Raw genomic sequence first — 22,077 nt, 5'->3', positions numbered from 1 at the left:
AACAACAAATTGTTAAAAATATTAGCACTGACTGTGACACAACTTGGAACTTAACACTCTGTATGCTCTAGTTCTGTTTAATTATTGCAATTGGCAGCTACAAACCTTTTGAGGCAAAGAAGTAATATTTATTTATAACATTGTCATTGCCATTTGAGAAAGAAAGTAGATATTTAGCTTGGTTGTCTGTGATCGCCTAAATGGCTATTTTTCAATTTTATTTTCATAAAATATTTGCAAATATACTTTGCAGTTAGTACATTTACTGTATGCAAGCACATTTTTTGACCTAAAAATCAATCTCCGTAAATTCTTCACCATTTGTTACTTCTTTTCCTGATATTACAATTTCTAAACACTTTTAAAGCTGATTTTGGAAATGAAAGAAAATGTTAAGGTGAATTTATTTGTAAGCTGAAGCCAGTGCATGTTAGTTAGCTCTTAGGGAAAAATGTTTTGGTCTTGTCAAATTCATTACCTACAAATACAGCTTTTAAGAATACTACATTTTGCAATGAAAGTTTCATGTAAAGTTATTTGTTGTCTCTGACTGCAACCATCATTGCATATATATATAAAGATTCAATATCTAAATTTATTGAACAATACTGCAAGATGGTAATTATGTCATATTTAATGTAGAATTCTTAATAAAGTAGTTTTCCAGTAAACATTAATACATATGGAAGCAAATGCTGCTTGCTTCTCTTTGGGTATATAGGAAAAAAATATTTCCAGTATGTCTGAATGGGATGGAGACCAGGATGCTGCAGTGCTCAGCCACATTCGCCAGCTGTGAGGTGCCGTTCCTATAGGCGTGCTGTCCTCAGTAGGAGGACGTCAGATTCCTTATTCCCCTCGTGATGCTTCTGAAACAGCCAAATCTGACCCAGTGATTCGGTCCCTTTCCAAATTGTAAAGGCTTCCATCCTCCAGAACTTCTCACTAGAGGTAACACTGTCCTATGCCACAATGCATTTACTTAATGCTTATTAATATTTTAAGATGGAGAAACTGGAAACTAGTACAATCAAATTAATTATTTGAGGAGTGAAATAGCCTTACATTCTTTTCAGTGCTTTTCTTGTTATGGTAATGGGAATAAAATGACTGAAAATATTGTTTCGTTCTCACAACTTGGATAGGTTTTCACAAAGCAGAACTTGACAAAACCCTAAACTGTTTTATCTTCATTTGACAGATTTTTTTTTCCCTAAGCACTACCTGGTATAGAGACAGCAAAAGAATTTGTTCTTCAATTAAATTTAAAAGATGTTAGGCAAATACACTATCAGTTTCACTAGGTGAAAATTCACTGTCAATAGCTCTTCTATTAAAGGACACAGATACGCTCACTGGCTTAAGAATTAGTCTTAGTAATGAGTAGTAATATTAATAGTTATACATCAGTAGCCATATTAATAATCGGATTGCATTAATATCATGAGGTAGTGAGGGCATATGCAGCAGAATGAAGTTACACAGCAGAACAAGGAGCATGATTGATGTTTGCCATTCCTCAGTCCCCAAAATGTACACACATTTTGTGCAAGATGTATATTTTATACCGCTGCCAGAAATACTGTTTGTCTCTCCGCTATCAGCTCATTTAGAAGGAAGGTAATAAATAAACCAGATGAAATACTGAGAAAGCTATGAAACATCAAACTAATTTGTTCCTTTACTCCAGTAAATCAGGAGGAAACTCTTCATCCAGTTTGGGTGACATCGTTCCTAGTTCCAGAAAATCGACGCCTCCATCATCTGGTGAGTAGGTCATAAACCCTTTGGTTTACAGACTCATGCATCTAAACTGTTAAAATATATGTACATTTAGTCCTATTTTTCTTATTCCCTCTACTTAATAGATATAAGGTTGGGTGGTTGCATTGCCCCATAAGGCTGGTTTGAAGGAATGGAGTTAATGCCAACAAGTTCAGGCAATGATAGGGCTGTTAACAATCCACAAAATTCCCTCTTTGCTTTTACCATGGTGTCTTATAGCAAAGACATAATAAAATTACGAGACTGCGTTGCAGTAGGATAGATAGAGGTTTGGTCTGGTCTGAGCACTCCTGCTGAACAAGAAATACCTGCTGGTACAGGAGAAAAAGCAGCAATAAGAATAAAAATTCCCAAGGAAATATTAATGAATGTTGCTGGTACCTTGTCTACTGAGGCAAAGACATGTATTTTCCAATCATATTAGTTTATATGGAGCCTGGTCTACAGAGCAGGCATCTTAGAATGATCCTAAAGATTTTAAAGTATTTACATGGACATTAAGAGAGAGACAGAGGAATTCAATCAAGTTATGGTAGTAGCTTCATTTGATTAAATTAATTGAAAAACATATATGTCTTTTTCTTGCAAAACCACGAATTTGTTTGTAACAACCAACTTTATTACAATTGCAGTTTATCAAAATTCCACTGAGTTCCCTACCTCCCTTTTTTAATGGAAACTATATTTTTAGTTTACTTATATGGGTCCATCACAAGTCTGTAGAACACACCTTAATCTTTTATTTTATGATGGCTTTAAACTGTCTTATTTACTGGTAAGGCCCACTTTTTCAAAGACTGCATTTTTGCAGTAGAAAGTGTCCATGGACCTATGTTGTAATTTTACTGTTAGAGCATTTGAAATGCTGTAATGTTTTCTTGTATCCCTAAAACACTGGGACACCAGAACATATGAAATTTTCCGAAAGTTGAACAGAATTCAGAAGTAAGAGAATGAGCAGCCTTCTTTGGTTACCAATGGACTGATTGCTAGCAATGCTGTAATTTTCATTGCATTGAGTCATTTTTTTAGACAGTGGTTTTCAGAAACTGTTTTTCTGGAGAAAGAAGAAAATATGGTTAAATTTATTTAGTTGCATTGAAGATTTGGAGAGTATTTATGAATAGAGCACATCAGTGTATTCTGTGATCTTCAAATTTTGGGTCTATAGGGGTTTGGTGGGTTTTTTGCTTAAGACATCCCAAGAGGAGCGAAAGAGGCATAGTTTGTGGCTAACAAAGGAACTCAAGTGACGTTGAAGTACAGTTCAATTATTTTTCCCAGGCCTCCTCTTTTTGGAAGTATAATAAATGACAAATACATAAATTATTTAATGAGTTGAAGAGATTGTAACTGATCAAGTAAACTTCATTTTTTGACTTTGAGTCTAGAATTTATTTTCCAATGTAAACTATTGCCACAAAACCAAAAAAAAGGGCCAGACAAGATGAAGAATCATTGTAAAACAAATGAAAAAGAGGCTTATAGCCATTTAAATAATCAATATTATATTGGTATAGTAAACAATCCATACAGTCCTCATGGGCCACCAACAGGATGAGGATAATGGTGAAAATTACTTTGAAAAAACCCCAATGAACTAAAGATAATTAATAGTAAAAGAACTAACACAGAAGATGTTACATAGTGTGAAGACTGAGAATGAAAAAGGAGATATTGGTATCTAGCTAATCAAACGCTGCATTTCTTTTTCACAGGAAAAACCCAACAACCCCCATTTTTCTTTACTGATGATTTTAGTTGAATATAGAACTGAAGGAGTTTTAATATGCCTTATTATGAGTGATTTATGGCATCTGTGCTGGCTTGTATTCAAGAAAAAGATAATATGTTCTTTTTATACTTATGAAGAGGATGAAGGAACAGTGTTGCTAGAAGAAAATGTTACGTGATTTCTGTGGCTGTTTTTAGGAACAGGAGTATAGAAACAGGGTGCAGATCTACTCACAGGCTTTCCTAGCAAGGGCAGCCTCAAAGGCACAGTTCTGCAACTCAAGGATTGTCAGGCACCGTGGCATTAGATCTGCAGATAATTCAAATGGGAAAATATACTTTACTCAAACAGAAGAGATCACTGTCCCAAGTGTCTCTTAAATCAGTAGCTGCACATAGGCTTGACAGAAGTATTTATTTGTTGCGTAATTTAATAGCACATGCCTCTGTATTAGTTGATGTCCCGCTTGTCAAGCAGCTGAAAGCAGGTCACTAAAGTGGTTTCGTAATAGTTTGCAATGATTAAATATGGGTTTGGGTGAAGTCAATGCAAATTATACTGCTTACAGGTCTATTTAGAGTTAGATTCCGTTCGACATAATGGCACGGCAAGATAAGCATGTGTTACCAGTGTGTGTCAAGAGGTGGGTAAGATCTTTACACACAAGGGTGATGTTGTACAACATATTGTTTGTGGATCGCTTTTGTGTATGTACTTGCTTTCTGATTACAAATTTAATACATTACTTAAGATCAGGATTGAGCATTGTGAACAAGAAAGTCTTTTTGGTTGGTTTTGTTTTGGTTTGTTTCAGATGCAGTTAGCAGGTATCTGTTGGACTCAGCATTCAGGATAACATGGCTTTGCATTTTGAAAATGTATTTCTGAGTCTGTGATGATTTTTGTTTAAACTGTTGTTAGCTACTTGCTAAAGAGGGTAAATATTTTATATGTACAATATAAGTGTTGTGTGCTGTATATTCTTTTGCGATAAAACTTGAACAGCAGTAGTTTATTATACTCACTTCCATTTTGCCCTGCCTACGTCCTCACTCTTTGCAACAGGATCCAGGTCAAACAAGCTGGGATCAATTTCCTCTCTTTTGCTACACTTTCTTTTTAATTTTCACTATTAGTAGGTCTGTTTTTATTATTTCTAATAAATGTATCTTATGACTACTGTGCATTTTTACTTAAAAAGGTTGAAAATGCCAATTGGAGCCCACCCTGAGATAAATGTAGATACTGTTGTACCAGTATCAGGCTGATTTTGTCTTCAAAAATGATTTTTCTTTTGTTCCTTAATTTCCTATAGACATGCTAGTTACATTTCAAATTCCAATTGGTGATACCCATTTTGAAATAATTCATTACTATGAAATAATGCAAATGTTGTCGGCCAAGTTCTCTTGTTTACATTGGTGAAAGTCTTACCGATTCCAGTGAACTAGTTTGAATTTACACTTGTGTAACAGGAAAGAACTTGGCCATTGCTCTGTTTTGTAAGAGTAATTCTGTGTATGACTGATGTAGCTGTTTAAAAGGGGATCAGAGGAAAATGTTATAGTAGCTGTTACAGATTGCCTTCTGTCTTCTAATCCTAATGTACTGCACCTTTAAATTTTTCCCTTTGTTTTATTGTGTTTTGTACTCATGGTTGATTTTTTAATTTTTTATTTATCTATTTATTACTCTGGACAGTTTTATTTTCCTTCACCTGTTATTTCCTTTTTAACCTATCTTTACTTTCCCTGTCATCTGATAATTCTGAATTGTTTGTCTGTATATAGCTATAGACATAGATGCCACTGGCTTAGATGCAGAAGAAAATGATATTCCAGCAAACCATCGCTCCCCCAAACCCAGTGCAAACAGTGTAACATCACCCCACTCCAAAGAGAAAAGAATGCCCTTCTTTAAGAAGGTAACACCGACTTCCAAGCTCCCATCTGTCCACCTGCTCACCTGCACTGCGTCACATTTCTAGTCCTGTTACCTGTCTGCGTCCTTTGACAAGCCAATAACATGCATGCTTTGTTGTTCTTTGTTTCTTTTCCATGCTGCTGTAGCTAAGCAGAAGCAGAAATCGGTAAGTTTATATCGACATTACCTGTGTTTTTCCTGCCACTGGCATCATTAGCATTATTACCCCAGATTAACAGCGCAGCTATTCTAGAATTAAGGACGAAATGTATCGAGAAGTTAGGGGATTCAGTACAAGAAAACAAACAGTCCCAAGTTCAGTGCATCTGTGAAACTCTGCTACAGTGCTTATCCTTTTTGATGGAATAATAGGACACACTTAGAAGGCTTTCTAAAAGTTTGAGAAATTTATTTCTTACAAGTCCATATAATGCATCTCTCTAGTGTGTGCTTGTTCTTTCTATCTCTTTCTCAAGTCTTTTTTTGCTTATAACTAAGTCTATTGAAATAGAATCTAATGAGATACTCAGATTGTACTTAGAAAACAAATAGCCAAAACCATAAGTATTTAAACTTCTATTCACTAGGTGCAAAATCTGCAGGTGAACAAGACCAGTGGAAATCCGCAGACTTGTTTTGATGGTTTACTTTGAGTTTTCCCGGTTCTCATCTATAAATTATCAGCCAAATGTTCTTGCCATCCATCAGTCAGACTTTCTTAGTATCTCAGCCATTGGAAATGGTGCTGGTGGTTCCCAGAAGAGCCAATGTCTCTCCACAGATAACCCAGATAACTACAGAATTATGCAATTAACATCCTGTTACAGCAAACTGCAATACCTTTCTAAAATCTTTGCTGGAATAAGTTATGAAGACATTAAGTAGCAGCCAACCTGTGCAGTGAAATATCACATTTCTACTTTTTTGTTTTTAAATCTTAGTCTTCACAGCTCTTATTCATTTGTTTTTAACCACTCACTTAAATGTACAGGTAACAACAGACTGTTATAGTGGTTATAAACAGTGCCAAGTAACACTGTTGCCATTGCTGTGGATGCTCTCATATTTAGTAAATAAAACTTCCCCCTCTCTTTCTTCTTGAACTCTTTTAAATAATATTGGATCGTTCTCATTTCCAAAGTCACCAGTACTTGCTTCAGTAAGGTCTGTTAAGTACCATGTCATTCACAGCCCACAATGGAAATCAACAGCAGTTTCTTGCTTCTAAGTAATTTCTTATTTAATCATATTTATAACCAAGTATAAAAGCCAAGGAAGAAGAATACATGTTGACATGTATTGGATGCTATCTGCATAAGCATCTTTCAAAGATGCTGCTTCTAGATGAACCACCTTGGACCTGGATGGTGGCTAGTCCCACCTCTCTCCATTCTGTGTGCCTCTTTTCTTCCTTATCAGAATCATTACGGGTTATAGTGGTGTTTGTAATAGTGACATTTGCAGTAAATACTGGATGAGCATGCCAAACTAATCATACATAGTCAAACCACTGAGCAGAGGCCATATGGTCTTTTATTCCGAGTTCATATTTGAACTTGAATCTGCGAGTGAACGCTGTATAGCTCAGTGCCAGTCCCTTAGAAAATACTAGATTTTGTCATGCTAAATTAAAGGATTTTAATGCTTCCATTAGATAACTTCTACTCAATTTTCTGCTGACAGCTTCATTACTTCAAGCTGTAAAGATTAGAGGAAAAAAAAATGCCTGTTTCCACAAACAGATTTTTAAAATACCCCATATTCCATCAAATAAGGTAATTTCTGTGCTTTCCCGAATTTTCAAATAGCTGGTTAACTTCTAGCATGAATACCTTTTGTTGAGTCAGCCACGTTAGGACAAAGATCTGTTGTGTCAGGACACTCATGATAGTGCTTACACATCTGTAACGAATTTTTCTTAGGATCTGTCTCTGATATGCTTCTCAGATTGTTAGTAATATTAGCAGGAACAGTGGAGGGCTGCATTTTGATACTGGCACAGCATAATTGCAGGGTTTTGCTTTGAAATGTGTTGAGTCAGATTCTGCACTGTGTAAAATAAATTAATTTCACATGCTTATGATGCCTTGGGCACTAGTATTCACTCTTATGTTACTAATTATCTGGTGAAGCTACAGGTAACAAAAAATAAGATAAATTATGTTGAAAAACATTCACAAAAATGTTTTCCATGTTTTAGACTGCTTTAGACTGCTGCTTGTGTAGCATTTTGTGCCGTCACTGTATTAATGTCTGTCTTTGTGTTTGTGTGTTTCGGAATGAATATACTTATTTTAATGTTATTGTGAAACACCTTGGGATACGTTGAGTACCGACACAATGAACAGTAACTGTATTCTGTGATCCTGACTGATGTATTTGTACTATGTAGGCATTAGATCTGGCATACCTTTTTGCATATCACCCGTATGTTCCTGGGTTTGGATTTCAATCATTTTCTACCCAAGACAAAAATAAACCAAACCCTCCCGTACAAATAAAATACTCTTTCTGAGGCTAATTCTTGGTGATAGATATTGACTAGCCATTTATTAAAGAAACAAAACTATTTTAATATGTTTATATTTTATTTCTATAGCAATATAAATTTTTTTTGCAATCTTTGGAAGCAGGGAATCTTTTCATCTTTGTATTTTAAAATACTTTTTATAAATTGTGCATGATACATCAGTAAGTAGTTTGGTAACTATTGTACTAACAGAACCCATTCTTGCGTGGTGATGTGAACTTCCCAAAGTGGAAGGATTGCTATCCCAAGCTCTGTTTATGAAAATTTTCTATAAATACTAACTTGATCAGTCATTAGTTTGATTTCATTTGCAAGTGAATTGCGGATGCAAATGTTGAAGCCAAACTGTGAGTGCTCCCATGGGAATTTGCAGTGGTGTCCCAATGTTTTGGCAAGCAGTGGGCAGATTTGAACATAAAAAGAGGTGTGTTATTCTTTTCCCCTCACTTTTTCTTTTATTTTTCTCCTTCATAACTTGCCTATGTAAAATTTTGGTGGGAAATATGCCACCATGTCAATTATCTCAAATCATTAACTATTGGAAATAACATTTTCAATTAACCAGTCAGGAGTTAGGGAGTGGGACATGTGAATGTCTTCAGAATAATGCTTTTTTTTAGCTATCCAGAACAAATACGAAAACAGCAAGAAAACCAAAAGTCAAAGCAAAGCCTTTTCAAAAGAAATCCCTGAACCTGTTACATCCTTATCTGGTACTACCAGTTTTCAGGAAAAGTTAATGAATCCATGATTGCTGTGTTGGTGACATCACTGGAAATTCAGAGTGCCTAATATTGTAAGAACTGTGTAACATTTTCTGTAGGTGTTGCAATGCTGAAAGCTTTTTCTGTTTTGCAGACAGAGCACATCCCTCCCTATGATGTAGTGCCTTCTATGCGACCGGTAGTTTTAGTGGGGCCTTCTCTGAAGGGATATGAGGTAAGTGAGCATTGTGAATCATTTTATTTTGCCAGAAATACTGTGCTTCATTTGTATTTCAGTGTTTAAAGGTAGTTAAGCTGAATAACATAATTTATATCACAGACAAAAATACAGTTTTTACTTCTGCCAGATACGTGCTTACATGTATTTTATTTTGTATCAGAATTCAGATTAAGAATAAATGACTTGCATTCCAATCACATTGTTCAGATATAAGATTGACTGTCAACTTTATTACATATTATTATTAGCATCAAGTTTCCTACGTGATTACTAATTCTTTGTTTGTGTGCTTCTAGGTAACCGATATGATGCAAAAAGCATTATTTGATTTTTTAAAACATAGATTCGAAGGGCGGTAAGTACTTTGCAGTGCGAATCTACTTGACTTCAGGCCCTGTTTAGGTACTACCAGGTTTTTAAGAAATAATTACATTCCTGGCAAAATAGGTTTAGAAAATTAGGAATGGCATCTAATTCCTTGTTCAGTGGACTATAGTGCTTCCTTAGCAGAGTACACGGAGGCTGTATTGCAGTGGAAAGTATCCAGAAGCGTATATTTATTGAGAGTGGAAAAAAGGTTGTCTTCTTGTTCGTGACTTGACATTCATACTATGGATTGCTAGATATTTATCTAGAGATTTAATAAATATATACTATTAAAAAATCTTTTGTTTAAGTATTTTTAGGTGATATCTCATCAATGCATCCTGGGTTCTATACAAGTTGATGAGGGCCACTGTTCCACCTCAGCTCTAGTTGCTTACAGTGGCATCTAACTTGATACAAGATTCAGACTATCTAATATATATGGCAGTCAAATTCTTGATCCCTCAAGCTGGGAGCTAGGTTTGACAGTAGCACTGGACTCTCAAATGGAAAGTCTCAAAAGGACTGCTGGGGGGTGTGAGAGTCCCCCACCTTGCTGAAATATGGTCACCCGTGGTAGCAGACAGGCTGCAGTTCACTGGATTTTGATCGGAGTGCTGTTACAGCCTGTCCCCCACAGCGTACTCATCAAGGTCCAGTCTGGTTTGTGTTTGAGCCTGCAGGCATTACTGTAGCACAAATGTCAAATGATAATCCATCACTAAAACCAGTGGCATGTTCTGTAATTCAAACACCATGGACCCATGGACCAGAGACATGAGGTAGATTCTCCACATGTGATTTTATTGCTACTGGATCAGGCCCCAGCTTAAGATATGCTAGTGGGTTGACATTTGGGGGCAAAGATTGAGAAAATGGGAAGGCCTTGCTATAATATCTGTAACTTCAATGAAAGTTCTATTTAGTTTGAAAGTGGGCAGAGCAGTAACACTATTCTATCTGTCCTGGTGCTGTCAAACTTTCAAGAGGGAGCTTGAGGTTTCTGTCAATAGCTTCAGCTCTTTAAAATACCGGACACTGTGGTTTCAACTGTTGGATTTTCTCAGTTAGAATGATGATGTTGAGACCTAACCACTTAGTAGTCCCTCTTCATATTAGTCAGGGTTGTCAAATCTTAGATATGTATCTCCAGAATCGGAAGTTAACGAAATAGTGTTGCAAGCAGAAAAACGTTGTTGCATCTTTATGTCTTAAAGTATTTTAGAGCATATCTAATTTTCAGTTGTAGATCCAGTTGTGGCAGGGTGAATCCACAAATACTCTCAAAACAATTGATATCTGTAGCAGAAGATTTGAAGCATCCTGAAGTTCAGTAGCAACCTGAATTGGTACTCAAGGTCCTCAACAGATTTGTACAGGAGGTTCTTAGATTCATGCTACTGCTTTCATTGCCACTCTGCTGTCAAGCTGTCCCCAATCTTACTGCAGTTGTTTTGCTATATGAACATACATACCCTTTGTTTTGAGAGCAGGCTTGTACTTCCTGGTGTTACATATCTCAAAAGACATTAAAATGACCTTAAAAAGACAGTAAAAGATCTTAAAATGAAAAATGGTATTTTTAGGCTGATAAATCTAGCTTTGTTCTATAATTGATTTGAAAAGGGGAAAAATTATTTTCTACTGCATGTCAGGAAAGAAAAAACAAAAAGCTGTAAAAGTTTGTAGTATTCATCAACTAGCAAATAAAGAAAACTAATGAGTACCCCAAATTACATATTGGATTTCATTTTAAGACTAATGGCATTATCTGTAAGGAGCTGTGCCAGAAGTCACAATCTTTGGTTATGTTTTTAGCTTAAGTTAAATCATGCCTAAATTTCCAAAATTATGTTACTAGTCAGTATTGTGCAAATAATTCTGTTTTTCTGTATTAACTTCTGGCTTCTTTACATTTTATAGGGTTTTAGATAAATATATACACATGTTGAGCTCATTGGGAAATGACCTGTTTGGTTACATTTCAGATGAACATCATCTTGCTGTGCTTGCTAGAGCCCTCCTCATTCTTAGCAAATCCATTTTCTCCTTTTAAATTGCAAGTAAAATCATACAATGAAGAACAAGGGAATATCATCAGTCTGATTTAACTCTCAGCACTGGAAAAATGTGACCCCAAAACCTCATTAGAGCAGAGAGTTTGGAAGGGAATTTATCCAAAGGGTGCATTTTGACCCTGTAAAGCAAAACAGAGTTAACTGTTTTCCTAGGAAGAAGAATAGTCAGAAGGTTATGTAGCAGGTCAGTGCAAACAACTGGAAGTAACCTCTTCTTTCTTGGCTTATCTTTTCTCATAAACACAAAACTGAGCCTGGCAGATACTCAGCTGAGTTTTCATTTGCTTGCTTCGCTGTGTTGCAGTCCACTTTTTTGGGTGGCCAGCATATTGCTGGATCTTTCTAGAAAATTTTAGGTAACTCTTGCACTCTGTTAAAAAACATATGCTAGTAAACTGAACAATAAAAACAATAGTTATGTGGCTGTATTAGTTTCCCTCCTAAGCCTTACCTTTACCTCTTAACTCTGCATATCCCTATATGTCTTACACATATTGTTAAAGTCAGCCAGGTTGTAGTTCAGTATCTTTCAACAAATTAAGCAAAATTAGGGAAAGGAGAAATCAGCCTATTCGTACTGGGGATACCCCATCAGGCCTGGAGCCCCCAGGGGAGTCCCATCTTCAGCACATCTCTGACCTCCTGCTTCCCCGCTTCCAGGCTTTGCAGTCAGTGGTCATACTGTGTTTTGGTACCGTGCAGAAAGGGGGATGTCTCATCAATAGCTCTTGTATCAGTGTTAGTTAGATAAAGTTTCTTCTCAGTTCACATTGTGCAAAGCATACTGTGCTTCTGAGGAAAACTTGTTTTCCTGTAGTCTTAGCCATCTTCTAGTGTTAAACAAGTGTCTCCCTCCCCATGTCCCTGCAAGATAAATAACATTCTGTTCTATTTTACTGTATTTTATTTTTGCAGTATATCAATTACACGAGTCACAGCAGACATCTCGCTTGCCAAACGCTCAGTATTAAACAACCCCAGTAAGCATGCGATAATAGAGCGTTCTAACACAAGATCAAGCTTAGGTAAGTACCTATAATGATCCTATCTATGAATTGGCTGTAAAGTGTACTACTCTCAATTCTTATCTGTAAGCTAAAAATAGCCTTCTCTCTGCTGTGAGAAAATCATGATTCCCATAATTCAGCAATCCTGGCACTAGAAATTATTTTTAAATCACTAACAGATAAACTTCATATAGCACTGATTTTGCTTTATCCTGCTTATGTTCAGTTTTCATTTTTTGCTGTTTGACTCAGCGTGGAGAAGTAGCCATGATAAGGGAAATAAAATCTGAAGAAGTGTTCTTGTGGTTAAATAGAAGCATTGGTTTCAGAATACCTGAAATTATATGGATATTATGCGTTATCTTTGATAAGATTACTAGTATTGATAGCTACTGAAATACACATTTTCTGAATGTAATACCAGTTTAAACTAATGCTGAGGTTGGTACAAAGAATGAAGGATGCAAAAGGGGAGAAGTTTTTCAGAAACTATATAGCTAGGTTCATAGCATACATATCTGTCACCTTACATGAATCTTTGTGTACTGAAGCTTGTCCAGTTGTATAAGTAAATAAACATTTATTAGCCAGAAATTAAAACAAACTTAACTGGAAAGATGTAACTAAATGTCACCGTCTACAGTGCAGGTGGCTACACTGGAGCTCATCATCCCAAGGTGTCCTTAGAGTAAACAGGTAAAGGTGGTCACTTTGGAGTGTCAGCTCATGTGGACTGACCTCAGCCTTTCCTCTAAGTCAGGGTGCATTATATCTGAGACTGCTGCCACAGCTGGCTCATTCCCTGTGTAGGGACATCCAGAGGCAGCCGAGATGAATCTTACCAGGAGTCTAGGTACTCTATTAGGGCATGCCGCTGAGATATGGGACACTCATGTTCAAGTCCCTGCTCAACTACAAAAAAAGAGGAACTTGAACTCAAATGTCCTAGATTGCAGGTGAATGCTCCAGCCAGGTCCCTGTCTTTAACAAGCTGCAGATTTCTCTTAGTAGCCTTTGAGCGAGCTTGGTTTCCCCTGAACACAGCATTGTATCTTGAAAACTTGTAAAATTTGTGGAACAGGAAAAGAGTCTCATTCACCTTCTAAATGGGTTCTTTATCAGTTTTATAACAAAATTTCTGAATACACCTGTACTTTGTGTATTTAACAGTTGCCTAATATAGCTGTCCTTAGAATGAGCATCTCTGCCTTAAAAAGTTTGACTTCCCTTTATTGAAAATTTGCTTCTTAAGCCCCTTGCTTTCAGCTACGTGGAGGCTGTGAATCTTTACTTGCAAGTAGTCTGATAGCTTCCAAGTATGTCTTAGTTTAAGTGTTTTCAAACATCAAAATGCAACGTACTGTAACAACATAATGAACATCTTTACACACAAGAATATTCTTCTACGTGAATTTCAGACTTGTTGCCAAAGTCTATTTAATAATCTAATGAAAAGATAAAGTGTCATTTGTTTTGAGTAGAACTGAAAATTGGTAATAAAGGTGGAGCTCACCCACTCGTGGAACAAACAGAACCATGGTGATTAATTTCCCAACCTGAACATCAAAGCATGTGCAATTTTGTGCAATACTGTACAAATATATGCAGCAGTAAAAAGCATATAATCTATTCCTCATACTAAAATATTTTCATATACGTAAAACAGCTATCACAAAAAATTATACAGGAAAAAACCCTGTAAAAAATGAATGCAGCCCAATCATGTTGCCTTTATCTTATGGCAACCTTACCCTTAAGAACATCAACCTCTTCTTTGAGTCAAGGTATTTTTTTGATAGGGGTATTTCAAATGGAAGTTCTGACAGGACCTCAGCTAGAGACACGCAAAAGATTACAGTGATTATGTATATATGTAAATATGTGCATAGGTATGTCTCTCTAGTTTTTGTAGCAGGCCTACTAGTATTACCCACGATTTCCTGCTACATACCAGGTTTTCAGTTGCTTATAATTGCTCAAATTATTAACAGATTTATTAAAAAAAATAATATAATAATTATCTTAGAAAATATTAGTTAGAGCAACTAGGTCATTTTACCAATGAAGTTAGGGCAAAAATTAATTTTACCTATGTTAAAATATTCTCAAAACCTTTTTTTTCAGAAGCTCTAATAACCCCATACTTTTAATAATCTAACAGGGTTTTGAAATTTTGTAGTGAATTGAACAGTGTTTCAGTTACATGTTTCTGGATATCTTTTACGAAAATAATAAGAAAATTTGACCAAATATTTAGAAGCTGCCATTAACACATGCTAAGCTTTGCACCTGCATTGCTTAAAACTCAGTCTTACTCAGCTCTCCCTGGGCAAGGTCCAGCAATGATGCTGAGCAGAATACGCCCCCAGCAGATTGGATTGGGGCAGCTAAACAGAACTGTCAGAGCAGGAAGGTGCTCATCTTTCAGCTTTCGATCCCTACTTTGCTGTGCATCATGGAGTATGGAGTAAATAGTTTACTTTAAAGATGTTCACTGGAAGAGCATGTGGCTGGGCTAAGGGAGGAAGGCAAATAGTGAAAATCCATTAAGGAAAAGGTCAGAGTTATGGAGTAGCAGCTGGGATAGTTAAACCCACCGGTGAAGCACCTCCAGGGTCTGCGCTCCGGGCATGGGGTAAACCATGGGAGGACAAAAACCAGCCAGGAAGGAAGTCAGGGAGGGAAGTGGTGTGGTAGCAGTAGGCTGGGAGGAAAACTGAGATAGGATAAAACAACCTGGAGTTAGAAAAGGGAACTGCTTTTGTAAGGTGTTGGGAAAATCCTTGTGCAAGGGCAAAAGAAAGAAACACAAGGAGTGTTACAGCCTGTTCCCTTGCTTGCCTGCAATGTACCTCAAGGTAGAAATAAAGTCAGACTTAGAAAATATCATAGTAGCCTGCTGGTAGGTGGCCTCTTCTAGTACCAGTTCACAAAGAAGATGACAACATACCACTGCTGTGAGTACTTATCTGGGTCAAGTAGCAGAGGTGAGTGGCAATATCACACCATATTGTGGAATTTTTATTTTCTGTTTCTGTGATGAATTTGCTGTAAGTCAACAAAAAATGCTATTGAAAGTATATCGTTAGGTTTACAAACTCAAGCTGTGCAAAATAAAGGTTAGGAGGTAATAGTAAGAAGGTTAACTGTGCAACTTCTTAGTACCTTTAGGTTGTGTTTGTTGTGATTCAGTCTTTGGTTATGTGTTTGCAGACTACTTTTCCACCAGTCCTCTGCCTCAGTTTTTTTGGAAAATATACAGACTAATGGTGGGGAATTGGAATTGCTCAGTGAATCGGTGTTTTGCTTGCTATGAAACTTGCACAACATATGAGGCAAGAAACTTCAGGAAAGCAAATGAAGTACTCCAAAAGCACAATATGGCATTTTCAATTTAAATTTGTGGGGAGCAGGACAAGAAATAGTTATTTGACCAAACGTTTTTGTGGTAGTAAATCAATCCATTTTTACAGGAAATATTTCTTGGATCCAGGATTGAATTCCTGATCATAAAGAGGAAACTCCTTCATCACCCATCTTCTACCCTCCAAGGAGCTCATACCCCAGTAATTAAAACACACGTTTAGGATGTAGGACACACAGAGTCAAGCTTCTCTGTATCTGGTTTGGCACGGGGTCTTAAGCATACTGAGCAGTGGTTTATCTCTTGGTTCAGCAGATGTTGATTCTCTGTTGAACAAAGGGATAGCCCCAGTGGGAGAGGGGCATCTGCTGCCTACGACCCAATAGTCTGTAAGCTACAGCACTGCAGCATGACGTGCCACGAGCATCTCTTCTAAATCACAGCAGCCTGCGCACCTCCCCCAGCACCAAGAAGTAGCCCCTTGGCACCACTGAGGGCTCAGTGCCCTCAGAGATGGCACCCCGTGAAGCTCACCAAGGTAGTGCAGAGTGTGCCATGCCTGTGCGTGGTGATTGCCTGTGTCTAGAGCAAGGGTCAATGCCAGCAGAGGATATAGGCACAGAGTGAAGGGGCATCCCCTTGATCCCCTTCCTGCCAGGCCCCCCCGCACTGCCTCCTGCCCCACTGCCAGCAGTCCTGGCTCACTGCGTAAGAGGTGAGGTGCAGGGCTGAGGGGTAGAAAGGGAGACTCTTTTCACCAAATTAACTGAAGAGCCCAATGCAGTAGTGGATTTTGCTGCCTCTGATACAGAATTCCTGTGTAGTATTGTACTATTATTTACAGGCTTTATAGAAATGGCTTTTTTTCCCCCAGTGTTTTCTGCATGCCTCAAGCATGATTTGTAGAAGTACTAAGTTGTGGCTGAAACTGAGATTCAGGCTTTGAACCTGTCAAACAATAATGTATGTCATCAAAATCAGCATGTTGCATGGTAATGCACTGATTTGGAAAATGCAGATGGAAATCAGGCAGTACCGTTAGGTACCTTGTGAAATACCAGCCTTATGGCTCATCATCCCTCAGGAGTCCTCTTATTTTAGTCTCTCTGCTCTGCAGACATTTAACTGCAGAGCTATTCTTTTCATTCCCAGCCTAGCTCAAAGAATCTTTCCCTTCTCTCAGATCAGTACTGATATCATGTGCTGACAGTACAGAGCAGCATCCGGAATGTCCTGAGTCTTCTAAAGGAAGCTTCAAGGTTGAATTCAGTGTTGGTAGAAAGAACCCCCAGAAATCAGGATTTCCTGTAGGATGGCTTCCATTTTCCTAGTTTGAATGTATTTTTTACTATGGTAGTTACTCTGAAGGATCAGGCACTACATTTCTGAAACTAACCCCCCCCCACATTAGTGATAACTAGTGATTATTCTTTGTGATTCAATATTCTATCTGGAAAATATAAATAATTCCAGCTTCTCACCTAACCAGGATGATGTTTCAAAGTGAAAAAATCATTTTATTGCATCAGTAAATACCACCAGAGTAAGTTCCATAAATTAGCCAACAAATAATTTATTTATTCTGTTTTCAGAGAAATATTAGAACAATGTTCACTAAATGAGACACAACACACACATTTGACAATGAAGAGAAAGCAAGTGATTCAGTAGCTGCTTATCAGTTGACAGTGTATGGAGGTGTGCACTGATTGAGACAGCAGCCCTATAGAAACAACTTTATTATATGTTCCTGAGCATGCTATCTTATACTATAGACCACAAAAGGTTTGATTTAAGAGAGCTATCTTGGCATTTCCTAATTTATTAGTAGTAGCTTTGCAGCCAAATAATGTTCTCTTCTTAAACAAGTTTCAGTCATAGATAAATCGTTGAGTCAGGACTCAGGTTACCTTAGTTCTTTTTTAGTATCTGCTGCAGGTCTGCTGAGGGATCCTGGGAAAGGAGTTCTTTCTCTACCTACATCTTCCCTAGTATAAAATAAGAATAATAAATCCTTTTCCCCAAATAACTGTAAAAGATGACAGAATTTCAGCAAACACTATGCTTTTTGGTTTTTTCCTCTTGTCCAGGCTATCTACAATGACTTAATTCTGGTCCAGATATTTAGAAATGGTATTTATTGTGATAAAATTTGTTCTTGTTAATGAAAAACACGGTTAGTCTTGGTTTGGTTTGTTTTGCTCTGAATGGGTCTCTGGCTGCATGGCTGTGGGACATCGGGGAGATGAGTCTGTCTCTCTCCTCCTTTAACAGTCAGTGACACGTGGACGGAGACCCATGTGTTTATTTCCACATCTGGTATAATTTAAAAGCAGCTTTTTATTATAGCACATATAGCTCCTCAGAACCACTACATGTTCATCCAAATGCCTCCCCCTTTGCAGGTTGAATGGGAAGCTATTCCTTTACTCACCCATCTTTGTGTAGTGGTACCTCATGCATCTAGACAGTCAAGTGACAGATTTATGCCTCAGTTATGCTCATGTTTGTGAGCAGCAGTTGTAACTGCAGCAGAGAAGGCTATTTCTTAGACTTTTGAAAATATATTGTTAGGTTTTATGTATTATTTTAATAAGTGACCCGTGTTATATCAGTGAGTTAATATAGTACAAATGTAATGTGCTTGATATGTTAATACCAAATACTTTTTTCTGGGAAATAAATGAACCTCTTTCTGAGAACAACTCTTACCTTATCACCCAATACAGGTTTGCAGAATTGTGAATATCATTCATAATTGTGCATAAAACAGTAAACAGTTCAGTGAGTGCCATTATTTGGAACCGATTTAATAGATAAACCAGAATGAATTTCAAAGAGGCATAGACAAACAATGTGATAATCATAGAATCATAGAATCGTTAAGGTTGGAAAAGACCTTTAAGATCATCAAGTCCAATGATTAACTTAGCACTGCCAAGTCCACCACTAAACCACATCCCTAAAAACCAATTCTGCACGTCTTTTAAATACCTCCAGGGATGATGACTCAACCACTTCCCTGGGCAGCCTGTTCCAACACTTGACAACCCTTTTGGTGAAGAAATTTCTCCTAATATACAATCTAATCCTCCCCTGGCACAACTTGAGGCCTTTTTCTCATGTCCTACTGCTTCTAACTTGGAAGAAGAGACTGACTCCCACCTCGCTACAACCTTCTTCCAGGTTGTTGTCCAGCAATAAGGTTTCCCCTCAGCCTCCTTTTCTCCAGACTAAACCACCCCAGTTCCTTCAGCCACTCCTCATAAGACCTGCTCTCCAGACCCTTCACCAGCTTCGTTGCCCTTCTTTGGACATGCTCCAGCAACTCAATGTCTTTCTTGTAGTGAGGGGCCCAAAACTGGACACAGTCTTTGAGATGCAGCCTCATCAGTGCCAAGTACAGGAGCACAATCACTTCCCTACTACCGCCAGTCACGCTATTCCTGATACAAGCCAGGATGCTGTTGGCCTTCTTGGCCACCTGGGCACACTGCTGACTTACATTCAGCTGGCTGTCAACCAGCAACCCCAGATCTTTTTCTGCCAGCCACTCCTCCCCAAGCCTGTAGCGTTGCATGGGATTGTTGTGACCCAAGTGCAGGACCTGACACTTGGCCTTGTTGAGCCTCAGCCCATCAATCCAGCCTGTCCAGATCCCTCTGTAGAGCCTTCCTACCTTCAAGCAGATCAACACTCCCACCCAGTTTGGTGTTGTCTGCAAACTTACTGAGGGTGCACTCTATTCCCTCATCCAGATCATTGATAAAGATATTAAACAAAACTGGGCCCAATACTGAGCCCTGGGGAACACCACTTGTGACCAGCCACCAACTGAATTTAACTCCATTCACCACCACTCTTTGGGCCCGACCACCCAGCCAGTTTTTTACCCACTAAAGAGTACATCTGTCCAGGCCATGAGAAGCCAGTTTGTCCAGGAGAACACTGTGGGAAATGGTGTCAAAACCTCTACTAAAGTCCAGGTAAACAACATGCACAGCCTTTCCCTCGTCCACTAAGCAGGTCACCTTGTCATAGAAGATCAGGTTAGTCAAGCAGGGCTTGCCTTTCTTAAACACATGTGGATGGGACCTGATCCCCTGGCTGTCCTGTACGTGCTCTGTGATGGCACTCAAGATGACCTGCTCCATAACCTTCCCTGGCACTGAGGTCAAACTGACTGGCTTGTAGGATCCTCCTTCCAGCCCTTCTTGTAGATGGGCATCACATTTGCTAACCTCCAGCCATCTGGGACCTCCCTGGTTAGCGAAGACTGCTGATAAATAATGGAAAGCAGCTTGGTGAGCACTTCTACCAGCACCCTCAGTATCCTTGAGTGGATCTCATCTGGCCCCATAGACTTTTGTGTGTCTAGGTTGTGTAGTAGATCGCTAACCATTTCCCCTTGCATTATGGGGGCTCCATTCTGCTCCCCATCCCTGTCTTCCAGTTCAGGGTTCTGGGGTACCCTGAGAACAACTGGTCTTTCTCTTAAAGACTGAGGCAAAGAAGGCATTAAATACCTCAGCCTTTTCCTCATCCTTTGTCACTATATTTCCCCCCACATCCAGTAGAGGCTAGAGATTCTTCTTAGCCCTCCTTTTGTATCTAACGTATTTATAGAAACATCGTTATTGTCTTTTATGGCAGTAGCCAGATTAAGCTGTAGCTGGGCTTTGACCCTTCCAATTTTCTCCCTTCATAACCTCACATCATCCTTGTAGTCCTCCTGAGTTGCCTGCCTTTCTTCCTATCAGGAGTAGGAACTGGCACGAGGAACTGGGTTTACAGGATTATAGGGAAGTCTCAGTTGTCTTTTTGCTACACACACCTATCAACTGAAAGTTTGCTTCTGTAAAGGAATCAGTTAAAAATAGACTTGGGATGTGACTCATTGGAAACCAATGCTACCACTGAATATTTATCATTCACTTAGTATTCTATTGTAAAATTAATGTAACCAAGAATTTTATAAAATTAGTGTCTGGCTCATAAAGATTTAGGAGAGTACACTCTTATTTCTCTCCTGTGTGAAAGCTTATTTTGTATATAAGGAGAGGTGTTTGCTTGTCAGTACTGTTATATGTTTAATATGTGAAACGCTAGAACTAAATTTAAAGAAAGGGCAATTCATTCATCTCTTGAAAAGCCTAGAAGAAAATACTTTTCTCTCCAAGAAGGCAGAGAACTTGGTTAAATCTCATTCACCTGAAAATCAGTCCCAATTGGCTTAGTTAAATTTCTATATGCGCATATGCCATTTACTGCTGAACCAGCTCTGTGCTTTTGCTGCATTTCTTTGTCAAAAGGGTGCAAACCTTTTTCTTGTTGTTTCTGTGTATGTTACACTTGTTATAACCTTACCTCATGCTGTATGCTTTGTACAAGAACCTGATTGTCTTGGCTTTTTCCATTCTTTGCTTCATTAATGCTCTCCCCTTCCAGATGTTTTGGGTATGTATACAAGCTTGCAAATTACTTTTCCTGCTGCTTTGTGTTCAGTGCTTTATTGTACCTCACAGAACCTCTGTGTGTTTCTTGTAACTGGCTCACTGATAGACAAAAGCCAATCCTGTACTATGTTGCTAAGTATTTCTTTTAGAAAATCTTGTTCATTTTCCGTATTGATTTTCAAGTAATACTAAAAATAGAGCTGAGATTTATAAGTAAACGCTAAAGATTAGGTTTTCCACTGCAAATTTCTAAGACGTGTGCACCTAGTTTGCTTATTCTAACACAGACATATGAATATTGATGTAAAATATGTCATCAGTGTATGGTAGATAAATTCCAGTCAAATGGCTGGGAATGTCTTCATTTGCTTTTTATGTGCATATGCAATCACCTCTCAGGAATCACATGCATCCAATCAGCTTGTGCCATTGAGTGCCTACCTTTAGAAAGTTGTCTCCAGAAAATGTATAGAGCTCCCATTCACATCATTTGGTTGACATCCCAGAGTTTTGTTTTCTGAAAATGAAACAAATGCGTGAAGAAGCAGTAGTAGATTATCAGTGCAAATTTCAGCCATGTTTTCTTGATATCTGTCTAAACAGCCAGTTGAATGCTTGAAACTATGGTACAATTTATTTTATATATATATAATATAAATATATATATATAAAATAATGTTATTATGTATTTCCCATGTTTGGTAATTTAATGACAGTTGTTGTATATGGTAAATTTCAACTAAATGTTTCCTTGAATATAAGTTAAAAATAAACTTCAAAGAGTGCTAGCTAAGCCTCACAAAAATCCTTCCCTACTTATAGAGGCCATGGAATAAGAATGCAAAGTTGGGATTTGACCAAGAGTCTATTTCCATTCCAAAGTCTCAA

At 37.9% G+C, this 22,077-nt stretch overlaps 1 protein-coding gene across 8 annotated transcripts in view; it reads left to right on the top strand.

Annotated features, from left to right (window-relative positions):
* Positions 1-22,077, top strand: part of CACNB2 (calcium voltage-gated channel auxiliary subunit beta 2) — a 254,364-nt gene that overhangs the window by 216,356 nt on the left and 15,931 nt on the right. For 6 of the 8 annotated variants that reach the window (XM_075082703.1, XM_075082695.1, XM_075082699.1 and 3 more), the window contains 5 exons: positions 1,691-1,767; positions 5,311-5,444; positions 8,832-8,912; positions 9,215-9,273; positions 12,278-12,387. In XM_075082703.1, the coding sequence (XP_074938804.1) occupies positions 1,691-1,767; positions 5,311-5,444; positions 8,832-8,912; positions 9,215-9,273; positions 12,278-12,387 (461 nt within the window). Of the gene's footprint in view, positions 1-1,690; positions 1,768-5,310; positions 5,445-5,589; positions 5,610-8,831; positions 8,913-9,214; positions 9,274-12,277; positions 12,388-22,077 lie in introns of all 8 variants that reach the window. The other 2 variants (XM_075082696.1, XM_075082701.1) reach the window with 1 other exon arrangement.

This window comes from Phalacrocorax aristotelis, chromosome 2, assembly GCF_949628215.1.
Source record: "Phalacrocorax aristotelis chromosome 2, bGulAri2.1, whole genome shotgun sequence".
NCBI lineage: Eukaryota > Metazoa > Chordata > Aves > Suliformes > Phalacrocoracidae > Phalacrocorax > Phalacrocorax aristotelis.
The sequence above is the reverse complement of the archived record's forward strand: the minus strand, read 5'-3'. Positions and strand labels throughout refer to the sequence as shown.